Genomic DNA, 14,446 nt, shown 5'->3' on the forward strand with positions numbered 1-14,446 from the left:
TTTAAAGCATAGAAACAGTCCCAGTGAATTCTTTATGTAATCTAAAGTGGTCTGCAAATAAGTTTGCAAATAAGTTTCCCCTTATTAAGATAAAGGGAATTGTTAATCTTGGATCACTTTGGAAGTGATGAAATAAGCACTGATGACTGTAGGAGTCTAGGAGTTTGGTCAAAAGGACAAGGGCTAAAGGTCTGGATTTGTGTCATGCTCAGCCTATGAGGATTCCACCATCTGAAGGGGTGCTTGCCTAAGCCCCGAACCCGAAGATTTTATGTGTGATTGAATTGGTCAGGTCAATACTGATTGGAGAGACTGTCCTCACCGGACCTGCCCAAAAAGACTGTAAAGAGGAGCCGAAAATTCCTCCTTAAACTGAGAGTTCTCTGGGAAGCACGTGAGATTTCATTTGACTGGTTTATACCTATGAGAAGCTCCCCAAGCCTGAGACCTTCCACCCTGAATCTGGGCAGCTGTCAGCACACCGCTCCTGGGATCACAGTTTATTGAAAAAAAGATTGAAAAAAGTTTCAGACGACTGGAAAAAGAATGCTCCGAGGCCGATCTCTATCTGTGACATCCCTGAGTGGGCTTCCTCAGTGGGAAGTTGAAGAACTTCCTGTGGAGGATTTACTGCTTTTTGAAGTTGCTTGGGAAGTAACCAATAAAGGTTTGTACTACCCTGGAAGGTGGCTATTTGCCAGACTGCTGAATAATGTAGATTCTGATTTCACAAGTGACCCTAGTGAGAATGAATTGACAGGGAGTGAGGAAAATATTCAAGCTGAATGTAAGTTTCAGTTACATTTCACCTTGTCTATTTCAACAGGCAAGGCTAAATTAGATGGGGCTGTGTGTTGGAGCGAGAGAATGTTGAAAATATTAGTCATTGCCAGGGAATGTGCATTTAAGCTAAAATCTGAAATGCAGGTTATGACAACACAGGAATAAAAAGCTATTATTTCCTTTTTTGGTTTTATGATTTCTCTCAACAACTTTATTTTAAGGAGAACCATATGCAATCGGGACCAATGACAAGTCTTTAAGCCATGCACTGTTAAAGATTATATGAAATACTTAATAATACTGCTAATAATTCACAACGAGCTTGGAATTACAGTTTTAACTTAGTAGCTGTGCAGAAGGCATTATGTCGAGCTCCTACTAAGAAGAATGAGAATATTTCGAACTTAGAGGAATTGTATTTGGCATCAGTTCTGATTTTCACCTTATGCTAAGTGTTCGGAGTTCTCATGTGTATAAACTCACAAAATTAATTAAATCTCTTTTATAAAATTCATAAAATCTTGAAATCAAAAGCGAAAATCAATCCTACTTATATAGAAATGCCGGAAGGAATGTGAGAGAACAAAGCAGTCTTCCTCTCTGTAGTTTAGTGAGGTGGAAGCCCCAAAGAGAGCAGAAACCTTATGGAGAAGTGTTTTATGAAGTGCTGTTCCTAATGTGCTTTTTTCTAGGGTGTTTAAATATGCCCAAAGTTCCCAGGAATAGAGTCATCTTTATTATTCATAGATTCCCAGACTATGACTTGAAAGAAGGTTTCTCTCTACAGATGTAGCTTGTTGGTGGAAAAACTGGGGGGATTCTTTAGCCCTGGGAGTCAGCTCAGAGGAGTGTGTGAGTTCCAGTACCTGAACAGAGTCCTTCTTCCTTCTTTCCTCCTTTTCTCCCCATTTAGCAAACATTAATGGAGCACTGTGTCCCGTGCTAGGAACACACTGTGAACATGTTATCCCATGGAACTTCCATCCTGGTGCCGTGCGGCCTGATCTCAGGGCCTAGAACGGGGACTGGTGCTCAGAAAATGCTCAATGGATTTTTTTCCTTTGGAATGAAGGAATGAATACATTTTGTTTTCAGCCCTCACTGCCTTTGAAACCTATTTTCTTTCATTTCCCATACAAGGGAAAGGAAATTTTTTTGTGTGTGGAGAAGGGAACCACAATATGATTTACCGAGCTGACATCATCTCCAACATGTCTTTATTTTAATACTTATTACAGTCGGATATTTTAGAAATTTTCATATAAATGGACAATTGCTGTGTTCATCCCTGACAATAAAACGACACTATATATATAGTTTTTTTTAAATTTACTTTGAACTTTTACCTCCCTGCAGTTCATGGCAGTGATAGGAGGCATCTTAGAATCCAACTCCTCTATTTCAGAGATGAAATGGATGCCTACGGCATTAAATGATCAAGCAAATGGAAGGGTTGGGACTAGCATTTAGGTCTTCTTCAAGGCCACTTCTCTTTTTCACTACCATACAAGAATTAAAAATTAAAATCATTGCCTAAGGAAATGTCCTTTAGATGAAAGAACACAGGACTTGTTCTAAATTTCTAAGACTTTGTAAAAACATTCTTTAAACTAGCTGAATATCAAGTTTTTTCATGAATGAAATTAATGTACTACAATCCAGCTATCTTATGATGTTTTGTGGCAAGCAAGGAAATCTATTCATACCTAAGAAAACAAAAGATTTCTTACAGGAAAAAAAAATCCCTTTCTGCCAGAATTTTGCCAGTGAAAAATAGATTTGTGTAAAATATAACAAATGAGAAAGTCACAGTTAAATTACTGGATATTAATTCTCAGACTTCAATATAACACTTCCTACTTGTTCATATTACCCTTGGCATTTATTGCTTTTATTCATTTATCCATTTATCATTGCTCTTCATTTATTATTCAATAAAGATTCATCAAGTGTTTATTAGGTGTCAGGCACTGGGAAATGAAGAAGATTGAACTTAATACGGAATTGATTCCCAGTCTTCCAAAATTTACAAACGTGCAAGTAGACATTGAACAAGCAATTATAGTCAAATGTGATGACAATAAGAATAAGAGAACAAGGGGCTCTAAGACTATACATTGAGAACCCATAAGAGACTCTTAACCACAGGAAACAAACTGAGGGTTGCTGGAGGGGCGGTGAGTGGGGGCATGGGGTAACTGGGTGATGGGCATTAAGGAGGGCACGGGATGTGATGAGCACTGGGTATTATATGCAACTGATGAATCACTAAACTCTACCCCTGAAACTAATAATACACTCTATGTTGATTAACTGAATTAAAAAAAAAAAGATTATACATTGGGTGTGGGGTATGAGAGGTTTCTACCTAAATCTGGGCTAGGGACAAACACCTCTGTAAGGAAGAGACAGTTGAGCTGACACCTGGAGGATGAATAGCCACTGGGTAGGAATGAAGGAGGAGGGATAGGGAGGGGACAGTGTTCTTTGTGAGAGAGTGCTATGTGCCAAGAGGCAGAGGTGAGAGAGTGTACTCTGTTCAAAGACCTGAGGGAAGCTTAGAGAGGGGAAAAGACTGGAGGCTTGAGAGCAGATGGAAGGGACCAGCAGGGGGAAGTTTATGAAGTTTATGGTTAACGATGGGAAGTTCTAAGTAGTAGAAAGTGCTAAGCGGTCAGGTATGTTTTTGAAAACCGCTACGGCTAATTGGGCGAGCGAATAGCAGGAAAGTAACAGACAAGTTAGAGACTGTGGCATGGCCTAGGACGGAAAGTTTTCTCAAATGTTAGAAACAAAAAGTTTCACTTTCTCCTTTCTTTGGGCCTCACTACAATCATTCCTTCTGCACAGACATGCCCAAATCATAGTAGACTATGGACCAATTATTATGTTGAGGATATCTGAAATTATTAAAAAAAAACTTTAATGAAAATTGTCACAAGTAATGATTGCTAATTTAATACGTGTGAACAATTCTGAAATGTAGTCACTGAATGAATGCTTTTAAAAAATTTACTAAAAACAGGGGCACCTGGGTGACTCAGTTGGTTAGGCATCCAACTCTTGATTTCAGCACAGGTCATGATCTCAGGGTGGTGAGATCTAGCCCCACATTGGGCTGAGTGCTGGGCCTGGAGCCTGCTTGGGGTTCTCTCTCTCCTTCTCCCTCTGCCCCTCCCCTAACCACACACGCTTTCGCGTGCTCTCACTCTCTCTTTAAAAAACAAAATTAATAAAACCAATTCATTTTAGGGGTGCCTGGGTGGCTCAGTCAGTTAAGCGTCTGCCTTCAGCTCAGGTCATGATCCCAGGGTCCTGGGATCAAGCCCCACATCGGGCTCCCTGCTCCGCGGGAAGCCTGCTTCTCCCTCTCCCACTCCCACTGCTTGCGCGCTCTCTCTCTTTCTCTGTCAAATAAATAAATAAATAAAATCTTTAAAAAAAATTTGCACAAAACACAAAAAAACAATCCATTTTAGCTCGAAGCCAGCACGTAAGATAATATATATAATACTACTTTCTTCTCCAACTGGACACCACAGCTCTCGATCACATGGTGTGAGCGGCACATGGAAAAATGCCGAAAACTACAGTCAGAATGGTGTGGTAGAAACAGATCATAACTGCGAGTCTGCTATTCTGAGGCAGAGGTTCTGAAGGTGGGATCTTGATAAAAGTGGGCTTCAAGGAGTTTGTAAACCTTTAAAATTGTATCTGAAAATGGTATGTGTAAGTCCTCTTTTGGAGAAGAGGACTGAATGCTTTCATCAGATTTCCAAAAGCCTCCATGACTGATGTGAGAACTGCTGCTCTCAAGTTCCCTAGACTCTGGGTTCCTTTTCGTTAACCAGAAGTGCCAAGAGCCAAAATAAAAAAGCTATTTACGCTAAGTATTGTTTCCCAGATGGCTTTTCTTTAGGGCAGAATAGAAAGGATTCCACCTTCCCCAAGACCTAAAGATATTGATCTTTCTGTGATATTGCTCATCTTCTTCCTCTGTCCCTCCCACCCACCACTTTCAAAAATCCATCAGTATGGGGGCACCTGGGTGGCTCAGTCGGTTAAGTCTGCCTTCGGCTCAGGTCATGATCCCAGGGTCCTGGGATCGAGCCCCACATCGGGCTCCCTGCTCAGCAGGAAGCCTGCTTCTCCCTCTCCCCCTTCCCCTGCTTATGTTCCTGCTCTCCCTATCTCTCTCTCTCTGTCAAATAAATAAATAAAATCTTTAAAAAAATCCATCAATATGTTGTTCCAGACAGTTACTTATAGTCTTGCTGTCCACAGCCTGTGGACTTTTGAGTCAGACTTCCTGGATTGGAATCCCAACTCCATCATTACCTGTGTGATGCTGGATCGGTCACATAGCCTCTCTGTGCCTTAGTTTCCCTATTTAAAAAAATAAAGACAATAATAACACCTAGCTATAATGGTGTTGTGAAAACTAAAAGTAATGCCAGCTGTAAATCACTTAGAACAGGGCCTAGCACTTAGTAAATGCTCTGTAGGTGTTAGCTTATTATTATTTCTTCATAAAACGTATTCATCAAATGGGGAAGTTGGATCATTTGTTTTCATACTGCCTTTCACTTTGAGCAATTCCATGATTCTATTTTTAAATGCAAAAGTAGAGAGGGGAAAAAAGATACGGATCAGGATTACAGTAAGTAAGGGTGAGTTTCCTTTGCCTGGCGTGGATACGCCGTGGCCATGTCAATGGCACCCCGAGCCCCACCACATGAAACACAACCCATGCAAAAATCACGTTTGGCACACATATAGCTTCAAGATGAGCCCTAGTATCCTCACTTCCTTTTCATCCAGATTACCATGTCTGAGCCCTTCCTGTCTAGAACATTTGGAGTTACCATTGTGGTACAATCAATGTGGGGGTGGCTACAGGCTTGCTTTAAGCATATCATCTCCCACTGCCCAAGACTACAGACCCTTTATTTTGAGCCACAGACCCAGCAAAGCTCTGGACACATAAACATTTGTTGACCATGGTCATCACTAACATTTCCTCTTTCCTATCAGGTTTGCTGTCTCAAAGAATGATGTCTAACTATAGAATGACTACCCCCATTCTGCAGCTGTTATCTTGAGACTAGAGGGCTAGATTAGTAGCTCTGCAAACTGAAGTCATATAACTTCCCAATTCTGTAACTTTTAAGCATTTTTAAAAGTAGTGACGATGACATCAGGCACGTTCAGGGTGCGATGGCTGTAGACAATTCTCCCAGTTTTTATAAAGTACACTTGATCCTTGAACAATACAATTTTGAAGTGCATGGGTCCATTTATATACAGATTTTTTTCAATAAATACTGTACTATAAATGTATTTTGTCTGCCTTATGATTTTTTTGAATAACATTTTCTTTGCCTAGCTTGTTTTATTGTAAGAAGAAAGTATAAAATACATATAGCCTACAAACATGTTAATTGTTTATGTTATCAGTAAGGTTTCAGGTCAACAGGCTATTAGTAGTGAAGTTTTTGGGGACTCAAAAGTTATAGTTAGGCGGTGCCAGGTGGCTCAGTCAGTTAAGCGTCTGCCTTCGGCTCAGGTCACGATCGCAGGGTCCTGGGATCGAGCCCCACGTCAGGCTCCCTGCTCGGCAGAAGCCTGCTTTACCCCTCCTTTCCGCTTGTGCTCTCTCTTGCTGTCTCTGTCACTGTCTCTCTCTCTCAAATAAATAAAATCTTAAAAAAAGTTATAGTTAGATTTTTGACTGCATGGGGGGTTGGCACCTCTAACCACCACATTGTTCAAGGGTTAACTATATATCCTTATTATATATAATATATATATAGCATAATAATATGCAATGTGTGTGTGTGTGTGTGTGTGTGTGTGTGTGTGTGTGTGTGTGTACAGTTTTATTTTGGCTGGTGTCCACATTCCGTACTGCTTTGGAATCCCGATTTTAGCAATATCAGCCATGTTTCTAGATGAGAACTTGGGATTTTAGCTATCTCCATGGCATATGACAGGGGACTTCATCTTTTCTTTCTTATGAAAGGCCTGATACTTTGCCCTCACACAAAAGATAGCTCCCATGTTGTTTCAGGAAAATATAGATCAATAAACTACAAAGTACATGTTTGAAAGTGAAGGGTAAGTCCAAATTCAATGACCTACACTGGTAAAAATTCATTAAAAAATATGTGTTGGGGAACCTCAGGCTTATACTCCAAATTTGAAAATAGGAATGACCCTGTTTCTATGCCATCACAGTCACCTATAATTAGCAGGCCAGGAGAGGAGTTTGGGGGTAAATGTGGTATCTAGACAAAGTAAAAGCTGAGGGAAAGTAGTTGGTATACAAACATGGGGAGGACAGAGAGAAACTAAAATGGAGCTTGAGCGTATGAAATAGTGGTAAGATGACCTCCCCACGGAAAGACTGTACATGAAGAAGTCTAACGGGAAATGATTCATTTACCATTAGGTCTCAACCAATATAGGATTGATGATTTTTTTTCAATTTTACGTTTTTATTCCTGAAATAGCATATCCATAGTATTTATGAACACTCTAAGGCTACTTGGTGACTATTTCTATCAAGGTTGGAGGCCTCAAATGGGAAAAAGAAGCAGCAAATTAACTAACCATGTTTAATTTTGCATTTCAATGCCCACATCTAATCATCCTTTTTGAGTAAAGAATTTCTCTTCTCCTTTTCGCCCTTTAGCAAATAAAAACATGTTTGCATTTGCCCTAGTGTATTTGAACTTGAAACACATAGTCTAACAAACAAGGATGTCCTAAGATCTCTGGGCAAGCTCCATAGTTGCAAATAAAAGAGAGCTTTAAGAACAGAAATGTAGATTAAGAAGTCATAAAATAAATAAGTCATGAAAATGGAAAGTACAGCATAGGGAATATCGTCAGTAATATTATAATAATGTTGTATGGTGACTACACTTATGTTGAGAGCACTGAGTAATGTATAGTATTGTTGAATTCATCCTGATGTTGTACACCTGAAACTAATATAACATTTTATGTCAACTATACTTCATAATATAATAATAAAAATATGTAGTATAATAATAAAAAATTTTAGCTCCACTAAAAAAAAAGAATAGAAATGTGAATAAGGCAAAAATAAATGTGTGCCATCAGAACCCAATAGCTTAGCTCCTTGATAAGATGAAGGTGAAGGAAATAAGTCTACAGAAGAAATTATTTGAAAATTTTGCTTTTTTATGGATAGTGTGAATAAAGCTTATATATATTTAAATATGTTGCCAAGATGTGACTCATACATTTTAAAGAAAAAAATTTTAGTTGTTCTTGCAAATTTTTCCTCTAAATTTGTTTTCCTCAACAAATAGTTTTGACAGTTCATAACATTTTCTGGAATTTGGAGAAATATTCAGGCATACTTGATGCTGGTATCGATTTATGTAGCCTCAGATTCATTATTGATTGGGTACGTGAATCATGTCTGTCCTGGTCCTTTCTGGAAGTCTCTACATGCAGGGCTTACAGATCATCTCCATATCCCATGCTATTCTCATCACCTACCATCTGAGTTGTGATTGAACATCCTTATTTTTCTTTGTTCAAGTGACAGTTTTAAGTTTCCTTAAATTTTCTACAGTCACAAAGTCTTTTCTTAGAGATGAAGATCTTAAAGACAATAAGTTTATGTAGGCTCATGTGAAAATTGTTCGCATGTAATAATTACATGTTGGGAGTTATATTAGCTCTACCCTTTTATGAATTAATGAATCCTGTTGGTATTTATACAACAGTACCAACATTTGCATTTTGTGTCTCATCTCTTAAAAGGCAGTTTACCAAAAAGTATATTTTGAGTGGTTCAGGCTTAAAGAAAAATTTGCAGATGGTAAATATTACCTTTTGGCCATAGATTGTGACTCTTGATAAAATTTATCATTTAAAGTCTAAATTACTGAAACAATTTAAGTGATTCAATTGCTATCGAACCCTATATCCTGATGAATTGAAATAACTCTGGAAAAACTGAAGTAAAAATAGGAACCTTTTTAAAAAAATATGCAAGTAATAAAATCACTAGAAAATAGAGCTGAAGATTGGTGTCAGGATCTGTGTTGGCTCTGGGATTTCACACAGCATTTCTTGAGTTGTTTCCTCACCTATAGCTCATGGACAGAGTATTACTCAAGAAATTGATTCAGACTGCTTTCATATTCTCAAGATGATTGCTTAGAGCCAGCAAGATATCCTGCCTAAGTTTACTGAAGGTCTTCTTCCCCTCGGTCCTCCCTATTCCTCCTGCTTAGTTGTTGCATCTCAAACCTTTCCTTTTGAAGGCCCATTACTCTCTCCTTGCATGCAGTGCTCTCAACTTAGGGCCTTGGCTCTAACTCTACTCTCTGCCTAAAAAGTTCTTCTCTATAATAGCTGCTGGCCTAATTTCTTCACCCTTTTATGTACTTACTCAAATACTACCTTTTCAATGAGCCTTGGGCTTTTTTTTTTTTTTTAGGATTTTATTTATTTATTTGAGAGAGAGACAGAGGTAGTGAGAGAGCGCAGAAGCAGGGAGGAGAGGGAGAAGCAGGCTCCCTGCTGAGCTGGAAGCCTGATGTGGGGCTCGATCCCAGGACCTCGGGATCATGACCTGAGCCCAAGACAGACACTTAACCGACCGAGCCGCCCAGGTGCCCCCAGCCCTAGTTTTTGAACTGCTGCTACAACCTGCCCTTTGCCCCCAAGCTAAGTAATATTTTATCCCTGCTGAACAGATGAGCTAATTGAACCTTAGACAGATTGAGTTAACTAGTTCAGTTTAAGTTGTTCCCAATTTTTCACCATTATAATGCTTCCATAAATATCCTAATACACATAACTTTTGGCACTCTCATTTCCCTGAACAATTTTCTAGATGTAGACATGCTGATCCAAAAATATACATATATTCCAAGAGTGTACATATTTTTTGGTTCTGTGTTTTAGTAGTCATGACAGCAATGCCAGAGGGGAAAATGAAAGAGCACGTGAAAATTTGTATGTGAGTCATTGGGCTTGACTTGAGGGTTGGGCCAAGCATCCCCCCTCAAAACCTATCACCTCTTCTCCCTTGTCAAAAGGTACCTTGTTGGGTACCTTCCAAGGCAAGTGGCTCTTAAGCTTGAGAGACTCACTCATAATTTCCGCAGTGGCTGTTACTTGGACATACCCTAGCCCCCATCTTGGAGCAGTGTAGGAGAAGGGGTAAAAGGTAACTACAGTTGCTGAGGGTGTTTGTCCTGACAGTGGCTGTTGGAACCAATGTTGACACTTCAGTGTAGATAGAGCTTTAGGCCAAGTTCTGCTTTATTCCAATCATCTCTTCAGATTTCCTTGAAATGTTTGTATTTCTTGGCTGCCGCCAACCTGCTGCTCTATGAAATGCACCCAGGAAAGGCTTTAAAATATGCATGAATTGAACCAAATAGTAACTATTTATTAGTGTCCTTTAGAAAATTTCTTTTAGAAAGTTAAACAAACCCTTGTGCTTGATAAATCCTAAATGCTAATTTAAAAATGAGAACTCATTTCCATGCCTTCATCACTTACAATGAAATACTAACCTGAATGATAAATGGAACCTTTTCTTTTTAACAGTTGGTGGCATCTATACTGTGATTCAGACAAAGGCCAAAACCACAGCAGACGAATGGGGAGACAATTATTTTCTGATTGGCCCATATTTTGAGCATAATATGAAGACTCAGGTGGAACAGTGTGAACCTATAAATGATGCTGTTAGAAGGGCAGTGGACACAATGAATAAACATGGCTGCCAGGTAAGGGACAGACTGACACTTCACTCAGCAACACTAGTAACCTGTTATGGGAGAACAGACCACCATTTACATGAACACACAGGAGACTATCTACTTAGGGAAAAGGAGAAGGTTTGTGAGAAAGATGATGAATTTGATTGTAAATAGGTTACATTTGAGGCACCTTGTGAAAACCATTGGGAAATGTCTAATAGGATAATAGGTTTGGAGCTCAGCAGAAGGTAGAGGATAAAGATGTTTGGGGGAAAGTCATTTGTGTTTAAATTGTAGTTGACATTATAGGTGTTGATAACAGTGTTAAGCAGAAGTTTATAGACTAAGAGCAAATGTTTTGAGCCAAACCTTTGGGAATGTCAACATGTTAGAACATCTACATTAAAAAAACAAACAAACAAAAAAACAAAACTCAGAGGTTACACATGTACAAATACAGCTAATGATGTAGAACCAAGGGTGTGCAAATCCTAATCCTCCGAACCTGTGAGTATGTTAGCTTATATAACAAAAGGATTTTGTAGATTTGGATCATGAGGTGGGGAGATTATCCTGGATTATCTAGGTGGGCCCAATGTAATCACTGGGGTCCTTATAAAAGAGAGGCAGTAGAGTTAGAATTAGAAAGAAGATGTGCCAATGGAAGCAGAGGTTTGGCTGATGAGCCTTGAAGATGGAGGAAGAGGCCACAAGCTAAGGAATGCAGGTTACCTCTAGAAGCTGGAAAAGACCAGGAAACAGATTCCCCTAGAGCCTACAGATGGACTGTGACTCTGCCAACATGTTGATTTTAACCCCAAAGACCCATTTCAGATTACTGACTCCCAAACCCGAAAGATCACAAATTTGTGTTTTTTTTTAAGCCACTAGGTTTGTGGCTTAATCTGTTGCCATCACAATAGCAATAGGTCAAAACAAGAAAGGAGAGAGTTTCTAGTATGAAGGAGGGATTAAGTCAATGAAAGAATTTAACCAAAGTCAGTTGGGTTTAGCAATATTCAGGTCATTCATGGTAATCTTGCCAAATACAGCCTCAAGGGAGAAGAGAGTTAAATCAGATTGAGGAATGAGTGAATGGTGAGGAAAAGGGTCCAGAAGTGTGGCATAGAAGTTACTTCTATGAAGAAAAAGGATAATTAAGTATGATTATGTGACTGACTGAATTAATGGTTGAATTGATGGACAGTTGTGTCTGAAATGGGTAGGAAAGGAAGCAAAGCCAGAAAGGAAGTGATGATGTAGGAAAAAATGGAGGGTTCTAGAAACTGGAGGTCTTGATGAGAAAAAAAAGAATATATATGCTGGGAGAAACAGAGTGAGGGAAGTGGAGGTACAGATGTAGTCAAGTAACAAAATGCTCAGGCTGAATATTTCAGAGAAGGAACAGTTTGGGTTTTGACAAGGATAACAATGCAGCCATGAGCTTGTGTAGCTGGAATGCCAGGGACATGAAGTTCTTTGAAGTCAATAAAGTCAGAAAAATATGAGGTTAAGTGTGTAGGATAAAAACTTGGATTTTGAAGTTGCCCAGAAAAAAGTGGAAAAGTAGCCAGATGATTAATAGAACAGGGAAAGGTAGTGTATTTGGATAACATAAATTTCAAAAATGTCTTTATACACAAATAATAAGTTCCAGTGTGATTTTAAAAAATCCAAACTTCGTTCATACTCATCCCAGGAATATAGTTTCTGGGGGTGAAAAAACTAAAGGCCCTTATGGAGATGCCCATGTGAGTATCAGGGTCTACAAGGGCTATGCAAGGCTTAAGATGCAGAAGTTTTAAATGAAAGGAACTTGAGGTCCCAGAAGGCAACAGGGAAATCTATCATAGTGACTGTAGCAGACAGAACATAGGAAAGTGAAAGAGGGATGCATGTTGTACTATTGGGATGAAAGAGTGAGACTTTGGAAGGGGCTTGCACTTGAAGCTCTCATGAAAGAAGAGGGAGATGAAAAGCATAATGGTCTGACTGGTCTCAAGGTTCTAAATGGACTTCTGTTGTAAGATGTTTCCATGTCAGAGCCAAGAACTCACTGAAAGTCAAAACAAGCCAGCTTAACATTCTCTAGTGATCTCAGCTCACTGTATCATATGTCATATATTAGGCAGTCAGTAACTATTCATTGAATGAATACATAAATCAATGAAAGTCCTAAAGAGAAAACAACTGAAAAGGAAAATTCAGTCTGAAAAGAGAAGAGTACCATGATAAATACTAATTACAATGGAAGCAACCAACAGATAATGGGGGTCTTTCAGAGTTGTCCAAAGCTAGATGGGAGAGATATCACCATGCATTTCTGAGTCCTGTGGAAGAGCATGATGATTATATGGGCTTTCAAGCTCCCCAAATTCAACCTTGGGTAGAGTCACAGTGTCAATAACTAAGCAATGTGGACATATTCAGTTTATTAGAGAGGTCTGGATGCCCTATGAGAGGCTCTCAGCTTTTGCCAACTTCCAAGAAGTGTTTGAAGTAATTTATGGAGCTGCATACCATGTAATTGGAGAATAAACCTAAAATAAAAGTCAAGACAAAAGAGTGATAAGTTACTATAGAAAAATAGAGGTCAAAAAGAAAGTTGAAATTTGGATATTCAAGTGATTATATAACTACAATTGGGAAAAAATGAGATAGCTAATACATTAAAACTTGTACAAGATAAAACAGGAATAAAAGAATTCAATTTGAAGAATGTAACAGGATTAGACTTTGAGCTGCTAGATTAAAGAGATAAGGTATCTTGGGCAATATATTTAGTTAAGACACCCGGCAACAACCATGTTGGGAAACACTTTGTGTCACTTTTTTTTTTTTTTGATAGGAGGAATGAGAGAAATCATATACATTTGTTTATAGAAACAAATTTTTCTAGCGTGAAATATTATAGGAAGTCCTGTTGTATAAAGTAAAATAAATGACACTCTAGACATTATATCCAACTACAAATTAAAGATACAGAGCAGTTCATCTTATGACTCTATCATAAGAACATAGACCATGATATTAAATCCTAAAACCATGAGCTCAAGTTCACAGGAGGGGAATGAGAAACAGAAGGACAGAGATTGGGGCAGCTGGGTGGCTCAGTAGGCTAAGCATCCACCTTTGGCTCAGGTCATGATCCCAGGGTCCTGGATCAATTCCCGCATCGGGCTCCCTGCTCGGCCAGGAGCCTGCTTCTCCCTCTCCCTCTGTCCCCTGCTTGTGCTCTCTCTCATTCTCTCACTTTTTCTCTCAAATAAGAAAAAAAAAAAAGGACGGAGATTACATGATCTAGATACTTTATTTTTAAATGACCAGATTTAATGAAGGATAAGAACTTGGAGGTTTAGATGAAGGGATGCAAGCCCATTCCATGTTCAGGCTCAAATATCAGATGGTTTGTGTTACCACTACAGTTTCCTATATAGCTTGAATAGTCTGCTGTTGAGTTCTAAATAAAGTTTAAATATTCTAAGCACAAATACCATTTTCTCCCTTGCATTGCCTGGTATTACTGCAAAGCTCTGTGTTCTTTATATGGCAGGTGCACTTTGGAAGATGGCTGATAGAAGGGAGTCCTTACGTGGTGCTCTTTGACATAGGCTATTCTGCTTGGAACCTGGACAGGTGGAAGGGTGACCTCTGGGAAGCATGCAATGTTGGCATACCTTACCATGACCGGGAAGCAAATGATATGCTAATATTCGGATCTTTAACTGCCTGGTTCTTAAAAGAGGTACAGTTTATTGTATAGTCATGCAACAGAAGAGGAGCATAATTGTGCTCTGTGCTCAGCAATGGTCCCATGATTTTTAGATTACGCTAAATGAGATGATGCCATTATGATTGTCCTAATACATTTCAAAAGAATCTGAGAAAATGTTCAGCCTTTCTCT

General features: G+C 39.0%; 1 protein-coding gene across 1 annotated transcript in view; it reads left to right on the forward strand.

The window, feature by feature from the left end:
* The first annotated feature begins 223 nt into the window (after window positions 1-223).
* Window positions 224-14,446, forward strand: part of GYS2 (glycogen synthase 2) — a 70,366-nt gene continuing 56,143 nt past the window's right edge. The window contains exons 1-3 of the mRNA XM_025879872.2: window positions 224-667; window positions 10,387-10,568; window positions 14,095-14,286. Coding sequence (XP_025735657.1) covers window positions 547-667; window positions 10,387-10,568; window positions 14,095-14,286 — 495 coding nt within the window. The 5' untranslated portion in view covers window positions 224-546. The remainder of the gene's footprint in view (window positions 668-10,386; window positions 10,569-14,094; window positions 14,287-14,446) is intronic.

This window comes from Callorhinus ursinus, unplaced genomic scaffold (genome assembly GCF_003265705.2).
Source record: "Callorhinus ursinus isolate GAN/ISIS: 27379988/994484 unplaced genomic scaffold, GSC_fseal_2.0 scaffold27, whole genome shotgun sequence".
Lineage (NCBI taxonomy): Eukaryota > Metazoa > Chordata > Mammalia > Carnivora > Otariidae > Callorhinus > Callorhinus ursinus.